The following is a 19974-nucleotide window of genomic DNA, read 5'->3' on the forward strand; positions in this document are numbered from 1 at the left end:
AAAAGATATCAGCGATCGCTATGAAAAGAAGATCGTTGTCACCTATGGTTGTCACTTTATATGGAAAATTATATGAGGAATGTCATCGATCGTTATTTCCAAGCCAACCAGGCGCTGTTTTTTTTTCCATTATACGGTATTTTGAGATGATCTATATTAATTTACAGTTAAAAATAAAAAATCAATGAATTTTAAAATAGACTAGTTGACAAAACCCGGCAACGTTGCGAGGAATGTAAATCGCTGTCAAGTCGCGCAAGCCCGAAATTGAAAAGTTTGTACACGGGTGCGGTGTTGTTGCTTGAAAAATCAAATAAAAAAGTGGCAGATTTCCATCCCAAACCGAGGAAAGTGCGGTAATTTTCTGGTAAAAGGTAATATCCAAGCTCTCTACTTTAAATTAGCATGAAAATCCGACAGGTAAAGTCTAAATTTAGCCTGTAATCAGTCAAACTAGTTCAAAACAACATCGATTTGTCGTCTACTATCTAGTGTGTGTGTATGAAAGTTCGGTCTCAAAATGGACGTTTCCTTATTTCTTTGTTTCTGTGATTCTGTTTTCGTAGTTTGTTTGTGTGTAATTGTAATATCTGTGTTTGTTGCGGCCGGCATGTCTACGTCCACCTTTTAAATTGAGGAAATGAACTGTTGTTTCCGGGTTAGGTAGAGAAGAATTTCGTAATCAATTTGTCACCCAAGATTATCCAAACATCTACCTAGATGAGTAATAAAAGTTTCTCAGAATTAAGGAATTTCTCTTGTATTTTTTCTAGGTGTGACAAACACCCGATATGAGTTACCAAAGCCGATCAAGTAAGTCAAAATTTTTATATTTACTATTAAAGAATGCCCATATAATATATAATACTCTATTTATATAAATACTAATAACTTGTTTATAATTAACAAACGTTGCTTTTCCCACAGTCTATGCATTAAAAGTTTCTTATTAATATTATTAGATTAAGTGTACAGGGTGTCCCATTTTCTTGTGTTTTATAGTGTGGGTGCAATCAATATTATGGACAATTAAATTTGTTAGATTTTCTATACAGTTTCAGTAAAAACATCAGATATTAGCACTTTATTACCTTATATAGACGTGGTTTGACCTAATTTAAGCACAAAAATTTAATAAAACTTTTTTGTAAACATAAAAATTAAAAAATATTATGTATTTACCACATTCCAAGCCAGGCAGCCATTGACTTCTTCGATTGACACTGTTGACAGTTAATCGACGGCCTCCGCTTTATTTTAACCTCTATGGCCTCCGCAGACAATTTGCGACGTTGTCAACAAACTTGTTTTAGATGATTTTCTTCTGATATTAATTTCTTCTGCAATTAAAACATATGTAAGCATGTTTTGATGGCTCTTTTTTTTTCGTTTTTCTTCGCGTTTTCAATCAGTTTATTTTTTCAATGTTTTTCTACATAAATGTTTTTTTTTTATAAAAATTTAAAAAATAAGAAAAAACAGAAATTTCAAAAATACCTAATCGGTTTTATTACTTTCATCGTTCTTCTGTGCAAATGCGACACAATTTTTATAAAAATTAAAAAATTGAGGAGAAAAACAATAAAAAATTAATAAAATCACGCAACTATTTTACCGATAACGACTGCACTGTTCTCCAAGCTCGGTCTACTACCGTTTTCGTAAAAAAATTAGGCGATACATTCCGTCAATAAAAATTAATTGGCAATTAGTACACAATACAATATTAATTAGTTAATAATTAACATTATTTTCCTCTAGTGTCGTATCAAAACGCCTCCGACATGCCCAAGTCCAACTCCAAAGACCCGGCTGTCATGTCCTGGCAGCAGAACAACTACATGGGCGATTCTGGTATCCATTCGGGCGCCCAAACCCAGGTACCTTCCCTGAGCGGAAAGGAGGACCTTTCCGAGGATCTCTTCGACCTAGACCAAGGAGGTTACCCGGGTTTTACCCAGGATCAGGTCGACGAGATGAACAGCCAGCTGACGCAGACTAGGTCGCACAGGGTGAGGGCTGCCATGTTTCCAGAAACTCTTGAAGAAGGTAAGAGATAGGTCTAGGTTGTTTTTTAAATATAAAAATAGTTATAAGGGTTTTGATAAAGAAAAAAAAACGGTATAAAGAATTTTTTTGTTTTAGTTACAAATCCATACTTTTTTAAAAATAAAATTTACATGTATATTTTTTTCTGATCTAACCCTACCAGTTTTTTCAATATACAGGGTCCGGCAATAGTGTGTCGGGCATCTGTAGCTCCTAGAATAAAAAAAAACTTAAGCACTTAAACAAGTTTTTTATTCTAGGAGCTATAATAGATGACCGACGCACTATTGCCCGACCCTGTATATTGTAATTGCCATAGCCCTGGTGTTCTACAGAACAGTCTTTATTATTTGTTCTTTTTTTTATTTCCTATCTCCAATTAGGTATCGAAATACCATCAACTCAATTTGACCCTCAGACCCAAACAGCAGTCCAACGATTGGCGGAACCCAGCCAAATGCTGAGACATGCCGTGGTCAATCTAATTAACTACCAAGACGATGCCGAACTAGCCACCAGAGCTATCCCCGAGTTGATCAAACTCCTAAACGACGAAGACCAAGTGGTGGTATCCCAAGCGGCCATGATGGTCCACCAATTGTCCAAAAAGGAGGCTTCCAGGCATGCTATAATGAACAGTCCTCAAATGGTAGCAGCTTTGGTTCGAGCTATATCCAATTCAAATGACTTGGAGACCACGAAGGGTGCAGTTGGTACCTTGCATAAGTTGTCCCATCACCGGCAAGGGTTGCTGGCTATATTCAAAAGCGGTGGTATACCAGCTTTGGTGAAGCTACTAAGTTCACCCGTAGAAAGTGTGTTATTCTATGCAATAACCACATTGCATAACCTCTTGTTGCACCAGGAAGGTTCCAAGATGGCCGTGCGTCTGGCTGGAGGGTTACAGAAGATGGTGGCCTTGTTACAGAGGAACAACACCAAGTTTTTGGCTATTGTCACCGACTGTTTGCAGATTTTGGCGTTTGGCAATCAGGAAAGCAAGCTAATTATTCTGGCTTCGCAAGGACCCATTGAGCTGGTCAGGATAATGAGGTCTTACAATTACGAGAAGCTGTTGTGGACCACTTCAAGAGTTTTGAAGGTATGTTTTTAAATTACTTTGAAATTTATTTTAATTTTTTACATAATGTACAGGGTGTCCCATTTTTGTGTGTTTTCTGGGGTTTTCTATTCTCCTGTATCAGGGACCAGGTTTGATAAGTTGACATTTTGTTTTGTCCAGGTTTTGTCAGTTTGCTCTAGCAACAAACCAGCTATAGTTGAAGCGGGCGGTATGCAAGCCCTAGCCATGCACTTGGGCAGTGGAAGTCAGAGATTGGTCCAAAACTGCCTGTGGACTTTAAGGAATTTGTCTGACGCTGCTACAAAAGTCAACGGACTGGACACTCTCCTGTCATCCTTGGTACAAGTCTTGTCATCGCCAGATGGCAATGTAGTCACTTGTGCTGCAGGTAAATGTCATTGAGATATTATTTTGTTGTCATTAAACTAAAAAAGTTTTTTGGTAACTGTAAGTTTTAATTATAAACCTGTCTTTGAAAACTGTTTTAAAACACAAGAAAAAAACATGTTTTTTTAAAACCTTTTTTTTTAATCGTGGTTATAATACAGTGTTCTATAGTTATCAGGCAACCTTTTTAGTAGAATGACACCGGATTTTGAACAATATTTAACCAGCTTTTTGATATTAATTTGCAGGAATTTTATCGAATCTGACTTGTAACAATCAGTTTAACAAAGAGACTGTTTGTCAGTATGATGGCATTTCCGCGTTGGTGAGGACCATCGTGAACGCTGGAGATCACGAAGAAATCACAGAACCCGCCATATGCGCTCTCAGACATTTGACATCGAGACACGATAAATCAGAACTTCGCACACAAAATCAAGTCAGGTAGGTGATTAAAATATTCCTCATATCTTATTCTCTAGATAAATGACATTATATTTTTGTTACTCCATCATTTGTGACATTTTTTGAAGTTATTCCAATACGTTTATTTAACGACACAACAGTTTTCTGTGTCTTAACTTCACTGGCTTGTCCGCCAACATATTTTCCATCCTGCCCCTTAGTATAGAACTGTCTTTACAGTTTGCAATGTTACAATTGTCAACCTTTATTTTACCATTTTTTGTTGATTGGTGTTTTATAAATGCTTAAACAATCTATTAAATTTTTTACAGAGTTGTTGGTGGTATCCCTGTAATCGTAAGATTGCTGAACCCCCCGTCTCGCTGGCCTTTGGTCAAGGCAGTCATTGGACTGATCAGGAACCTAGCTTTATGTCCTGACAATTTCTTGCCTCTTCGTGAATCGTGCGCCATCAATTATTTGGTGCAGTTGCTGATGAGGGCTTACCAAGATACCCAAAGAGTAAGTAGTAGTATTTTTACAATAACAGTTTGAATTAAATAGTTTTATTCTGGCTTGGATGCGCTCGACAGAAACAATATTAGGGAAATTTGAGGAAAATAGGTTATTTAAATCAAAGGTTAAATTTGTAAGTAGTCCTACTAATTCTATTAAATGAAATGAAAGGAGTGCCGTTCTCTGCCTGGAATAGTCATAAGGTCTGTTCCCAGAAGAATCTCTGACTAGTCAGCGCGTTTCTTATTGGTTGAAATGCGTAAAAACCTGACTAACAATCAGGTTTCTACGCATTTTAACCAATGAGAAACGTGCTGACTAGTCAGATTCTTCTGGGAACAGACATAAATAATAACAAAAACTTACAAACCAAAATAACATCATTTGTGTCTTAAACGGTAGTCTAGGAGCTATTACCTAACACCTATCATCTCAGTTCGTTGTCTGATTTCCCTCTCCCAGTTTGCGAATAATATATTAAAAATAAATAAGGATTTATATATATGTTACAGTGAAAGTGGGAAATTCAGTGATTGTTAACATTCACTAGGAAATGCCAGCAATGGGCTCTTTCGCTATATTTTTTTAGCATAATTGAATAAAGCAATTAATTCTAGAATTTTTTGCTATCTCACTTTCGAAAAAATTTGAAGTCGTTCTTAAGAAAATAAATAAAAACAAAAAGCCCAGAATAAAAATCCTCACTTTATTTTTAATACGTCACACCTGGCATGTTTAAAAGCGACAACACGGCCGCGGCCGGGCCACCATGCTGACCCACCACCACCTCCACACAAGGCAATTCAACCTTTCCAATATGGCGGTGATAGAAGTGCTTTATTTGGCGCGTATTTTAAAACCTGTTTATTTCCAAATAGACATTTTTCACACAAATGTCGGGTTAGATTACGTAATATTTCACTAATTTTTTAATATACAGGGAGTCTAAAGTTCTCCACATAAGTATGGAATTTTTTGTATTATTACTTTTATGAAAACATCAGTTAGTTAATTTTTATAAAAAGGTCTGCTTTCTCAGAAAATAGGTAGTGTTAAAATATTCAAACTTGAAGTAGCATATATAGGGTGTTCAAAATCATCGGAAAAAGAAATAACCAAAAATATATGACAGAAAAAGCAATATAAACTAAATATTCAAATGCAAACACTTACCTACCATAGTTTAGAATTTACTGAACGTTTGATAAATATATACTATTATGGACAGTATAGGAAGTTACTTGTCTTAGTAAAAGCCTTGGTAAATGCTCTTCGAATTATAAACTACACTGGCTTGGGTCAAAAAATATGGAATATTTTTCTATGTTTTGCAGCATTACACAAATGGAAATAAATTTAAGCTATAATAGGTGAGGATAAATAAAAAATATAATATGTGTGTCTAGATTTTATATAGAAAAAAAAACTAAATACCTTTTTGGGGGTTCGTAAGTAAAACTTACGCTTAGCTTAGTTTTCTTTACTCTTTCTCTTTACATAGGGCATTGTCTTTGTGGTAAAGACGTCATTCCTTTTTTTTGCGTAGTTCTTCAATAAAATATTGGATATTCTGAACAAGATGGATTTAATAATAAATTCTGACGTATGTGAGGGACAATTGTGACCTAAAAAAAGACTTACATCTAGGCCATTTATATTTTCAAATGTCAATGTTGTCAGTATCTTTCTGTGATCTTTTTGATGTAAAAAGCTTGATTCTTCTTCCAATATTTTACTTATAGTGAGGTAAGTGTAAGCAGTAGCCATAACTACATCCTCACTAGGGTAACAGAGGCTTTGGCTTTTGACCTTTTTGAGGCATATTTGATACACTTTTTACCCGAGAACTACTAGTAGGAGTGAAATTATCTCTTTGAATAGCTGTTAACCATTTTTTACGAAGCTCGTCATTTTTGGGGAATATAAAAGCAGAAACCTTGGAATCCCCTCTATAATTCCCGTGACAATTTGGAACAGAGCATGCAAAAGGCATGCTACAATAAAATGTTAACCCTTTAATACCTATCTTTTGATTATTATAAGTAACCATTATAAAGTACTATGCAGACTGGCGGCGAAGGCTTTTTACTCATTTAGATGTAATATCTTGATAAATAATTCTAGTTCTTACCTTAAAATAATTTATAATAGAGAAGTATGACAAGTACAAAGGTTTGAAGTTCTCTATGTGGAATGTCTATTTGGATTTTTATTACACTGTGTGTTATTTTGTCACAATTTTCTGATCACACCATGCACTGAACACTAAGAACTAAACAAACGTGTTGCAGAAGTACAACAAACTAGAGATAATTAATTATTTCTGGTATGCAATTGGAACGAGAACCCACTACCGGCTTTTCAGGTTAAAGGTAAACAATTTAATAATGCGCTGCCTTCGCCGCCATATTTGCCTTGCCCACATCATGTTGATTGGCCTTGAGTTGAGGTGGTGCTGGTCAAATCAAATCGCAATGTTGCCAGTTGTTGGCTGGCGCACGAGTACGGTTCTTCAATGTGATTGGGTGTATTTTTCATACGTCATCAATTGGCGCTTTAAAATTATTTCAAATCAAAGCAATTTTGAAGGCCTATAAAAAATTATTCAATATCGTGGAACTATTTTTTTTGGATAAATATACTGAAAATAGTCTTCTATTTCAGATTTTGTCCTTGAATTGGGTATTTTATTTTTTGTGAAAGAGCCCATTATGTATTGGACCAGTGAATGTGGTATTTTAAAGAGATTTACTTCTTTAGTATGTTTATTAAAAATTGTAGAAAATAACGACATAACCTTCCAAATATTAAAAGGGAAAACATAAGTTATTCGTTTTTTCAAACCCGCTACTTCAAGCATATCAAAATTCTGTATATATTTTGTCATCAAAACGTTCATAGTCACTAGGTTCCTTCATATCTTTTTCTCTTACACGCTTAACTTTTGCTATGACTTCATTATATGGCAAAAATGAAAAACAAGCACTATTACATTCTTGCGAGTACCTAGTTTACCTTAATTTTTTACAGAAATTTTCTTCAATAGAGAAAATACCGGCTAGCACTTTTTACAACGATAGCAAAACAATTATACATAACCACAAAAAACAAAGTGAATTTACGCCAGATTGCCGTCTATCAACGTTGCCAACGTTTATCCTAATTTAATGTTATCCTTATATTGTTTATTATTTAACTTATCCTTGTTAATCCTTGTATTTTACAACATGTGGCAACCGCGCTAACTTAATCTTTCAAATTCACTGCTAACGTCCAGGGAATGCTAGCATTCACTAGTAAAAGTTGGTTTCAAAAATAGCTATTGAACTTTTACTAGCGTAGTCTTCAGATCAGTGAATGTGAGCTTTCACTAGTAATTGTTAACAATCACTGATTTCCAACTTTTACTGTAACATATACACGGTGTCTTAAAACTGAATGTTTTGAATTTAAAGAAATATTTTTATTTTTAAATAGGTGGACCTTCGCAAAAATGAAATTTGATAGCGAAGCTCAATTTTGAAAATGGTTTGGCCTGTCGGGTTTTGAATTTATATAATTTTCAAATACATACAATGAAATAAAGAACTTCACTTTGACTTGTTCACACAGTACGGCAAATGCCATAGAAAATTTGAAAATAAACCCTGTTTTTTCAGCGAGCCAGCTTGACCAGCGGAGGCAGCCAACCCCCAGGTACATACGCCGACGGTGTCCGAATGGAGGAGATCATAGAGGGCACCGTTGGCGCCTTGCACATCCTAGCCCGCGAGTGGAACAACCGCGAACAGATCCGGCAACAGCGCGTCATCCCCATCTTCGTGCAGCTGCTCTTCAACGACATCGAGAACATCCAGCGCGTGGCGGCGGGCGTGTTGTGCGAACTGGCCGCCGACAAGGAAGGAGCGGATATGATCGAGCAAGAGGGCGCCACTGCTCCTTTGACGGAATTGTTGCATTCGAGGAACGAAGGTAGGGACACAGCTAGTGGCGTGCATACAGTGCTGGCAACTGTTACTTTTGGGTCAGTATTTACATGTGTCGAAGTAAATCGCATAGGGATCTTATTAAGTCGGAGTGAGAGTAATGCGACGGTGTGCTGTTGCGGCGTTGCCAGATTTCTCCGGTACGCCTTTCGCTATTAAGTAAAGTAAAATCACGATCGAAACCCGCTTATTTTTAAAAGACTTTTTTCGAAAAGATAACTAGATAAAATCATTAAATTTGTTTCTGAGCATCTGAAATGGAATTATAAGCATCCCGTTAAGGTGTCAATTTTTTTATTGCGAGAAAACGTCAGTAATCGCGTCTACGCCCGATTACTAATCCAACAAATATTCGCGATAAGCATTTTTTATAGTCTGTGAAACGAATAACTTTGAATTTGACAGTTCCCGCGGACTTTTCTAGTGTTAATTTTATTAGGTTAGCAACTTGCGGCCATGCTGACGCAATGCCTTTTTTTCTTTGTATTTTGAAAATGATATAGTTTCCATGAAATATATACATAATATACAGTTAATAAATACAATGTATATATATATATATATATATATATATATATATATATATATATATATATATATATATATATATATATATATATATATATATATATATATATATATATTATATACAGGGTGTTTCAAAACAAATGCGAAAAAACTTTAGGGGGTGATTCCTTGTTCAAAATAAAGGGTAGTTTGCTTTATAAAACGTTGGGTCAAAAGTCAACCATAGGGAGATATCGCGGTACAAAGATGGCGGAAAAATAATGTTTTTATTTTTTATCTTGAAAACGAAAAGAGATAGACTAATGAAATTTTATGGAAGCATTACTGTTATGAAAACACACTTTCAGGTAATTTTTTTACTTTTTTAAAATTAGTGGAAGGGGTTGAAATAAACTACCCCTATCATTCTTGTTAACGAAATTTAAAGAAAAATCTTATCAAACACATGCAAATGCTTTAATTTGGATAGTCTAGTTTGTTTAGAAACTTTTTTACCTCTTGTGTTTTTTTGATAAAACTTACCGATTGGAAATTAAAAAATAAAATGTAAAGCATTACATGTCAGGACAAAAAACATTTTTAGATTAAGACTCTAGTGATAATAACGATAATAATAATCATCTAGATAATAACGTATTGCAGTAGAGTAATGTTAAATAAAATAATATTAGGAACATCCTAAAAAGTAACAGCGGCCGACTAGATTTTTTCCTAAAAAAATTACAGCAGCCCACTAGATTCTTTATCAGAAAATATTTTTTGTCCTGACATGTAATGCTTTACATTTTATTTTTAATTTCAAATCGGTGATTTTTATCAAAAAATACAAGAGATAAAAAGTTTCTAAACATACTAAACTATCCAAATTATTTTTTTTGCATGTTTGATAAGATTTTTCTTAAATTTCGTTAACAAGAATGAGAGTAGACAATTTCAACCCCTTCCACTCATTTTAAAAAAGTGAAAAAATTACCAGAAAGTGTGTTTTCATAACAGTAATGCTTCCATAAAATTTTATTAGTCTGTCTCTTTTCGTTTTCAAGATAAAAAATAAAAACATTATTTTTCCGCCATCTTTGTACCGCAATATCTCCCTAACGGTTGACTTTTGACCCAACGTTTAGGAAGCAAACTACCCTTTATTTTGAACAAGGAATCACCCCCTGAAGTTTTTCGCATTTGTTTTGAAACACCCTGTATATACCTATTTATAGTAATAAATACTTTTTTGGCAAATAAAATATGAACCATACAAATGCAGCGAATGTTTTATAATATACAAATAATGAATAGGTAGATAAGATAATGGGTAAAATGTAAAATATATTTTAAATTTTGGGGTTTGAAAATCGATATAATTTAACAAAAAATATTCAATATCCACTAATAGTGATGGATTATTATTTGCATTCACAAAATTTATATGTATATTTTGAAAGTATCAATGTTCGAAAAATTATATTTGCAAATAATAAAAGATCATAGAAAAAAGGCGTCAGCGATGGCTATGAAATAAAGATCGCTGTCATTTTATATGTAAAATTATTCTAAAATTTTTGATTTTCTTGGGATTTAGGTTTGGGAGAAACGCTGATTAAGTTTTCATTTGGTTTTTCATTATTTTTTTTTTTGGTTAAAAAAAACGTTTTAATATAACAAAAAATACGAGGAATAATTATGTTTTCCATGTATTCTACAACATATTTATTAACCTGTAGTATCTAACTAGCGTGACGTCATAAATCTCGCTCCGACGCTGTACTATTAGAGACGGCATTGGTCTGATATTTAGAAATGTCAAAAGCTGATGACATTTTACTTTTGACAATTATGACATTTCGTGTTGATTTTTGCAAGAAGGGGAAGAACTGTCACTTGTTTTATTATTTTCCTTTTCTATTTCACGAAAGTAAAAAGAATTACCAATCTGATTCATTCCGGCACTTAATTTAAAGAATATCAGTAACTTTTTTGACAGAGGGGTTTTATATTTGCCATGTTGGTAAGAAATAACGGTCAAAATTCAAAGTTATTAATTTTATAGACTATATCTTATTTTTATTCTAGAGATTACCTTAGACATACAAGGTGTCTCAGGAATAAATGCAAGTATTTTAAGGGGTGGTAGATCTGGTCAAAAGAGACATCTTTTCTATTTACCGTTTTGTGCTTAGGATCACGTCACAAAAGTATTAATTTTTGTGACGTTTTGTGATTGAAAAAAATATATCTTTTTAATTTTAGGCGTGGCTACTTACGCGGCTGCAGTTTTGTTCCGTATGTCCGAGGATAAGCCTCAGGAATACAAGAAACGTCTGTCCATGGAACTGTCCAGCTCTCTGTTCCGCGAAGAGAACCTCTGGAACCCTGATCTGGGTATGGGTACCGATTTCCAGGTAAGTAAATCCTCGAAAAATCCAGATTTTTTTCCATAAATTAAATGTATATCTTAGTGGGGCCAATCCAGATCAAATAAAGTCAGGTAAAAGTACATAATATGTATTTTTTAACTTTTTTTAGAGTATATATGTATATTTTGTCAGTTTTTTTGTTAGTGCTGTTTATTTTATTTGCCTGTATTTTTTTATTTGATAGATACGAGGGTGGTGTGAAGAGTTTCTGACCTCGCAATGATACACATTTTTAAAGTGTAACTTCTTTACGCGCGTTGGGAGTAAAAATTCAAGCCCGTGATTAGGGAATGCAATAATGCGGGATCCCTCTGTGATTCCGCGGGATTTACCGTGCGGGATCTGCGGGATCGACACCGGGGGATTCCCCTTACAGCTTGGCCATTAAAAATAACTGAAACAAATAGGTTAATTGTTAGATTTCTTTCTGGCGTACCTAAGTGAAGAAAAGCGTTTAACTAGTACTTGTGGACAATTACGTCAAATAAACTGCCGAACATAATTATCGGGACAAGCAAAATTTTAGGGTAAATTTAAAGTTGAATATCTCTTGAACTGAAAAAGATTTTGGGATGCGGTTTGGACCAGGTTTTAGATGCATCTATTGTGATTAAGATACTATGTGGTTTTCGAAAATATGAAAATATATTTACCGAATTTTCGTATACAGGGTGTTTTATAAGAGTGAAAATTTGGTCAAGAATCTTTTTACCGCAAATTTACAATTTTTAAAAAATCGAAATTTTTATCAAGTACGACTAATCTGTATTGAAATTAGAAAAAAACAATTTGATGGGGTTTTTATTTTTTTTTTGTTTTAAGGAAAATACGACGTTTTTTATACGATGGTCCTAAATGGTACAAAAAGCTTTGTACATTATGCCAAAAAATTATTGATATGAGTGTATCTGAAAGCAGATAACTAACACAAGTTAAAAAAAACTTCAACATCAGAATAATATTTTTATTTATAAAATAAGTAGATAAATTATAATAAAATTTAAGTTTATTTTAATTTAAGTTTATTTAATTTAACACCCTGTATACATCGGTCCAAATTTCTGTACAGATAGTTTAAAATACACGCTATATCAATATATTGTGGGCCTATGCAAACTGTACAATGCCTTTTGCACCATTTAGGACCAAATGTATGACTATAAATGCATATTTTTCGAAAAAAAATCGTATTTTCCTTAAAACAAAAAATTTAAAAAAAACACCAAATTGTTTTTTCTAATTTCAATACAGTTATTGAAATTACATTAGTCGTACATACTTAACATTTCGATTTTTCAAAAATTGTAAATTTTCGGTAAAAAAGATTCTTTACCAAATTTGTACACTATTATAAAACACCCTGTATACGAGAATTCGCTAAATATATTTTCGAAAATCACATAGCATCTTAATCACAATAGATGCGTCTAAAACCTGGTCCAAACCGCATCCCAAAAGGCGGAGAGAGAAAAGAAAATCATTTATTGTTTACGATCCCGCAATTTTGCGGATCCGCGGGATTGATTGCTTTAATCCCGCAGGTTTGCGGGATTGAGATTTTGGTGCGATATTGCAGTCCCTACCCGTGATACACGAGCTAGCATCAGGAAAAGTGGTAGCAGCGGTGTTGCCACAGCTACCCCATTTGGGGTAGATCTACTCTTTTGTCAGGCAATTTAACTCGCTCTGGGCAACGATGTGTGCCATACGCGGCTAAGAAAATCACTATAATAAACTTGAGACTGCACCTGTGCACCAATGTTCTCTAGTTGTGTGCTAGGAAGTAAATTTTCACTAGTAATACCACTAGAGGTAAAAAAATTTAAAGGATTTAATTTGACCTCGTGTGGCATTCGGTAAGAAAATTCCACACCAAATTGTGTTTGAAAATCAAATAATTAAAATGTATTTTTCGATTTTTGGTCGACTTGATTATTTAGTTACTATAAACTATTGATTTCTACTGATTGTAGTAGCTCAAAAGTGCCATTTTAGGACCTAAAATATTATATTCTTTCATTTTATAGTTACTTGGGCTTACTACAAGTGGTAAAAAATCATAATTTAAAAGGTTTTTCGGAACGCTGCATGAACAGATTTACAGCGCGTCACAGTTGTGGCAGCAATTTAGACCTTTAAATTGTTGACTACTTGTTGTAGTTGCACGAAAATACCATCTCAAGATACAACACAATATATTCTTTAATTTTACATAAGTTTTGAGTAACTACAAGTGGTAGAAAATTGCTTTTTTGCATTTTTATTAACTTTTCATAAACGCTTTATTGGTATGGAATTCATAACCAACGCGCAGCGTCAGCAAGCGTCAATCATAAAAGGCTGTGATCATCGTATTTTGACAGTTCAAAATATCAGAAAAACTCGCGTTTTGTTGTAATAAAGCAAGGACTGTATATATTCTAAAGGACTGTTCGATCGCGACAAATCGCCGCTGTCGTCGTCGCCGTGGAATGCTACGTCACGCGCTGACCAGCGCTCCACAGTGCGGCGGATGGCTATTCTAGCGGGACAAAATCTCAAGAGCAATGTTTGGGACTTAAAATCTAAGAACGTAGCAAATGGTCTAATATATAGCAACTATATGGTTAAATTTATTTATTTATTAATAAATAAATACAAGATAATAAAACTATGATATTATTCGTACATGACACACAAAAACCGTATTGTAAACTATTGCCAAATACATAAAATTATGATATCAAAAAACTCTTTAGCAGTTTTTTTTTAATTAATTTGTAATCTTGTGACACCCTCTATAATTTATTTTAAAAAAATATATTTTATTTTGAAAATAATAAATAAGATAGATATTTTAATTTTAATTTTAACACTAACGGTAATTGTAAATTCATATATAGTAAGTATCTAAGACAATTTTTTAAACTCAGTGCCTTTTGATGGAGTTGTTTTGTTTTTATACTATCCGATTGAAATGAATTTTTTTGGGCATTCACTTGTTAAGCTTGAACTCCCTGTGACTGTAACTACCTATGTTGGTAACTATTGGTCACTCAAAAGATTTACATCATTCAATATATCGATATTTGAAAAAAAAGTGAAAGTTTGATATCTGCAGAACAAAGACACGAAGGATTTTAACAAATAATATACGTACAGTAGAAAAGTAGTACATACCTTTGGCAATCTTCAACATAATTTGGCTTTCTAATAAAATGTATAAGCACTTGTAAATATTTTGTTTTCGTATGATCTCTGCCTTGCTGAGCAGAAAACGACCAAATTTGGTTGATAAAAATGTATCGAAATACAAAGAATATTCATGCATTTTTGTATCAATTGGAATGTCTACTATATATTCTTATCAGTACACATTTTTTGGCTTATTTCTAACCAAACGCTTTTGTCCCGCTAAATGTATCTTCCAACGCACTGTGCGCTCGTCCGTCAAATGCAAAAATAACTGTGACTGTCTAAAATCTTTAGCGCCAACTTCAACTCGGTCAGTAGATGACGTAAAAAAACTGACAGTGCAGGAAGATAGGAATCGAACTATTCTTATCTCTATAGTATCCTTGGTAATAAAGAATATTGTGGCAGCTTGAAAAACCAACAAAATTCTTTGTTTTAAAAATGAATCGGTTTGAAAATCATACTACATGCAAAATATGCGTGAAATTGTCTGATGTAATGATCAATCATCGTGCGATGACTTGTTTACCTGTATTAATAGAGGATTGTGGCTCCTACTTGAAGAAAGAAAATTTGTTTCGGATTGTTCACGAATATTTGCATCTAAACTACTCAAAATTCAAAGTACTAAATGAAAAAAAGTGAATAATATAAAAAGTGTCTAAATATTATACAGGGTGTCCCAGAAATGAGTGCAGATATTTTAAGGGGTGGTAGATCTGGTCAAAATAAACATATTTTCTCTTTACCATTTTTAAAATAAATTGAAAATAACCGAGTTATTTAACTTTGAAAATTTAAAAAATAATCGCAACATTTTGAGAACCGCCGGCAGATATCGCCAACTACATCCAATTACCCGGATCAAGCCCGGATTTCAGTTAATTCGACGCACTGTGTTGCCATAGGGACAAGAAATTTATATGTTAAAAGTAAGTCATAAAATCACAACACCTGAGGAGTTTGCAAAGATGCATTACATTTTTAAGATTGTGATATTATTACATAAAATAAATTAAAAGTTAAATGTTTAATAATGTGTTAAAAAAGTTAAATTAAAAAACTTAAACCAACATTAAAAAAGATACTTATGACAGATCGATGTAACTGTGACAGTTCTCTTTTTCGATATACACTTAACTAAAATACACTTCACTGTGCTGCAGATATTTTAAGGGGTGGTAGATTGTACACTTGTATATGCTATTATAATAACTACTAAAATAACAGTCCCCATTTTTAACACATTATTTTCATATAGGCCTCATCACAATTTGAACCACTGATTTACAAAACCCCTTGAAAAGCACACATTACTTTGAATACCTTTCTGAATGAATAAATGTTGAAAATTATTATCTCTTACCGCCACTTTCCGAACTACTTTCAATCTAAGAAAATACATGTTTCACTCAACAATTTTAAATACGTATTTTGTTTTTTCGCTATTTTTTCTATGTATTTCGACAATTCCATCGACAGCACGACCGTCGCGTCGGGCAAGAGACCCGCGCATCACTGGTAACTGCTCCTTTGTCGCGCCGCCGTGTCGAGCTTGCGTCATGCGATGTTGCCGTAGTTTCAACTATTTCAAATTCAAGACACTCGAAGCAATCAAATTCATATTAAATTTTAAAAATAAAACAGAAAAACATGAAAGGAAACAAACAAAACACAAATGAATTGGTTATTTCAATACATCGAAAACAGCCCGACGAATAATCAATTAATTTTTGTTTTGTTTGTTTCCTTTCATGTTTCTCTGTTTTATTTTTAAAATTTAATATGAATTTGATTGCTTCGAATGTCTTGAATTTGAAATTGTTGTAACTACGGCAACGTTGCTTAACATCGTCGTCTGACGCAAGCCCGCCACGACCGCGCGGCTAACGGTGATTCAAAGGACCAGTTCACACGCGGTGCTCTTGGCTGACGGTTAGGCTGTTGATGGAATTGTCAAAATACATCGAAAAAATAGCGAAAAAACAAAATACCTATTTAAAATTGTTGAGTGAAACATGTATTTTCTTAGATTGAAAGTAGTTCGTAAAGTGGCGATAAGAGACTCTCAACATTTATTCATTCAGAAAGGTATTCAAAGTAATGTGCGCTTTTCAAGGTGTTTTGTAAAACAGTGGTTCAAATAAAACAGAAACATGAAAGAAAACAAACAAAACAAAAATGAATCGATTATTCGTTGGGCTGTTTTCTAATTTTCTTGAATTGACGATAAACTAAATTACGATAAACATTTTAGGAATTTCTTTTTTGTGACCTGATTGTGAATAATATGAATCATTTTATTAAATTTATTCCAAAATAAAGTTATTTTGCAGCATAACAAAGATTTTCGTAAACGTCATAAACGTAATGTTTTAGTTAATTTTCGGTGGTTTTTGTTAAGTTTTCATTGAAAGGGTAAGTACTAAAAATAATTAATGTGTTTTTTTTCTATAATTATTAATAATGAGCACTGATAAAAGATTAAATTTACCATTCCTAATTTTTTGAGTAGAAATTTGTCTATGAATTTATAAAAAATGTAGAACTATGTTCCGCCGAACTATGTAGAATGTCGATAACATAGGAGGTTGCAACACTGCAAGGTTTAGATACACCGTAGGGAAATCTCAGGTGAATAGACAAGTGGCACTAAAAAGTTTTTTCAAATTTCCCGGAAAATGTCAAGAAAAATTTTAAATTTTCAACATTTTTTTTTCGCAAAAAAAACCTCATAGGCGTGTTTCTGGGATTGAACTATACTACCAGTTAAAATATTTGCACTTATTTCTGGGACACCCTGTATATATTTCATTCGACATAGACATTTAATTCAGTCCATTCCAAGTCCTTCATTTTCGCCATTAAGAAGAAAGGAGGTGTCCAAAGAATATAGAAAACAACTCAGCTTTGTAATTGTAATGTATCAAAATTATCATGTAAACAAAAATCATATATGTCAAAAAATTTCCAGTATAATTCGCTGTTGGGTGCCCATAAGGAAAAAAGTTTCACTAAAATTTATCCGTTGCCATGGTGATTTGTCAAAAAAACACGTTTTGATTGGTTAAAAATTACAGGTGTGGAATTTTCATGCATATTTTCATCGATAGGTTTGTGGCTTCTGAATAACGGTCTAGGTAAAGCATCTAGCTCAATTGCCAGCTTAAAATTAGAAATATTAGGGTTAGTAACTCGCATTTTCATTGGAGGACACTGGCATATTTATTTCAAATCAATAATCAACGTGAATATTCCTTTAATTTAACAAAATCTTACTTAAACATTAACTAGTTATGTTCACAGTGAATAAAAAGTCACGTTCACAGGTATACCAGGTGCGATTGTGAGTTTAGACATTTTTGAGGCTACCCTCGTTGTATTGGTACATATTTTGATTTATATAGACAACATTTTATTTTATCGTTTTTTTTTGTTGGATTTTTGTTTTTATTTTGATCATTTTAGGATATGTTAAGTCCTGAACAGGCTTACGATAATATGTACGCCCAGGACCCGCCTAGCGTTCACAGTAGTCATGGCGGAAGGCCATATCAACAGCAACAAGGTAAGATACAAGTCGAAAATAAAGCAAAAAAGATTGTCGCAAAAACTAACCAAAAAAATAGGGATGTCCAATTTAAGGAGAGATATTTTTTGATAATTTTGCACATCCTTTGGGGAAAAACTATTGAAACAAATACAATAACAAATTAGTTTGCTTTTTAAGTCTTTATGCAACAACAAAATAATAAAAAAAAATCTTTTATCTAATACATCTTTATTATTATGCTTTATAACATAGGAACTTTTTAAAGGTAGTACCTAACTATTTTCAGGGCTGAACAGAATTCTAACCTCACTTCGCTCAGTAAGAGATTGCGTATATCATTCCCATTGAAATGATCACAATTTTCTTAGCTTTCACAGTATGAATATGAATTGATTTAAGTAGAAAAATTTCCTAGTTGTTTGTGAATTTTTTGGAGTTCACTGTATAAAAGGATTTTTAAAAACTCAACTGGATTATTTAAAAAAAACTTATTATTTAAAAAAGTAGTAAAAACTACTTGGATCGTTTAAATGGAAAATGGCTAGAATGTGGATGTACGCTTAGTGCATGCGTTTCTTTTTTATTGCATACTTTTTTTTATTTAGATTTTGTTGTTTTAAATAATTTGTGCTATGCCTTTTTTGTATTTATTAGAAATTATACCGTATGATCGGAAAAAAATGCGTCAGCGATGGCTATGGAATGAAGATCGCTGTCATTTTATATGTAAATTTATATAGGAAATGTCATCGATCGTCATTTCCCAGCCAACTGGTTGCAGTTTTTTTTTCGATCATACGGTAGAATATACGCTGCTGAAACAACTAAGTGAAATTCCTAGTTAACTTTTGGTTAATTCAGGTTTTCCAGATGAAATTTTGCAAATTCCCTAAATCATTACTTCAAAATTCCCTAGAATCCCCTCATTCCTTAGAAATTCCCCAACTTCTAACAATCTAGAGTAACTAATGTCATATTGTCAATAATACTACTAGATAGGACCATAGTCGCTGTCTTTAGGGGGAACTTATATGTCAACTATAAACGAGAGAAACCACGTGGATGAAGGAAATTTCGTAAAATTTTTAATGCAATCAATTGTCACTAAAATTTGTTTAAAAATATTTTTCTAAAATTTCTCTTCATCATTTTTCTTTCCTCACAATCGCTATTTTTCCTAAATCTAAGGAAACTTTCCTAGACGTGACAACAGTATTGTCAAACCGTTTAGCTATAGTAGCAGCTGCTGGCAACCTTACCGCAATTCTGCTACAATTGGCAACATTGTCTGTCAACTATGGGTTAATTTAGCCACCTTCACGTATATCTAACTCCTCTAACTATAATAATTTTGTTTTTACAGCCCTGTTTAGCGAACTACAAATAAATATGGACATGGACATGGATACCATGGAAGCGCTCCCAGCGCCGCCCGAGTCTAACGACCAAGTCGCGGCTTGGTACGACACCGATCTTTAAAATAGTTTCTCTAATATTGACGTTGACATTTCAATGTCAAATTCGAAATTATTTTACAGGTCGACTTTGGGAAAATTGGTCAAAATAAATTCGATTTTATATTGATCAATTCCTTCCGTATGCGAGCGCGTTTTAGAACGCGGAGCCATCTATTGTCCAATAGCCGAACTAAAAAAGGTTGGAGAAGTGACACTTCTCGTTGTTTTACTCATATAGTTATAAAAGAATATACTACAGGCATCAATATTGAGGGAAAGAGTAAAAAATCGGTATCTGGTGAATTGCTGAAGCTTGAAAAGCTTGAATGATACTGAGAAACATGTAAACAATTTTAAATGTGTCACTTCTGTAACCTTCAATTTAATTCAAACTTATGAGACATTATATTTATTTTATTAGCTC

The 19974-nt window shown here is 33.3% G+C and overlaps 1 protein-coding gene across 2 annotated transcripts; it reads left to right on the top strand.

Moving 5' to 3' along the window:
• The first annotated feature begins 256 nt into the window (after positions 1 to 256).
• On the top strand, positions 257 to 19831 carry LOC115883363 (armadillo segment polarity protein). 2 transcript variants are annotated; one of them, XM_030901728.1, is made up of 11 exons: positions 257 to 374; positions 774 to 813; positions 1762 to 2049; positions 2433 to 3151; positions 3293 to 3521; positions 3769 to 3964; positions 4258 to 4447; positions 8101 to 8413; positions 11200 to 11351; positions 18009 to 18108; positions 19457 to 19831. In XM_030901728.1, the coding sequence occupies exons 2-11, from the start codon at positions 792 to 794 to the stop codon at positions 19570 to 19572; spliced, it is 2325 nt and encodes a 774-aa protein (XP_030757588.1). In that variant the 5' UTR covers positions 257 to 374; positions 774 to 791; the 3' UTR covers positions 19573 to 19831. The 2 variants fall into 2 exon arrangements, with proteins under 2 accessions (XP_030757588.1, XP_030757589.1); XM_030901729.1 differs by having other exon boundaries at positions 262 to 420.
• Positions 19832 to 19974: the final 143 nt, after the last annotated feature.

This window comes from Sitophilus oryzae, unplaced genomic scaffold, assembly GCF_002938485.1.
Source record: "Sitophilus oryzae breed Bouriz unplaced genomic scaffold, Soryzae_2.0 scaffold_1870_pilon_pilon, whole genome shotgun sequence".
In the NCBI taxonomy this organism is placed as follows: domain Eukaryota; kingdom Metazoa; phylum Arthropoda; class Insecta; order Coleoptera; family Curculionidae; genus Sitophilus; species Sitophilus oryzae.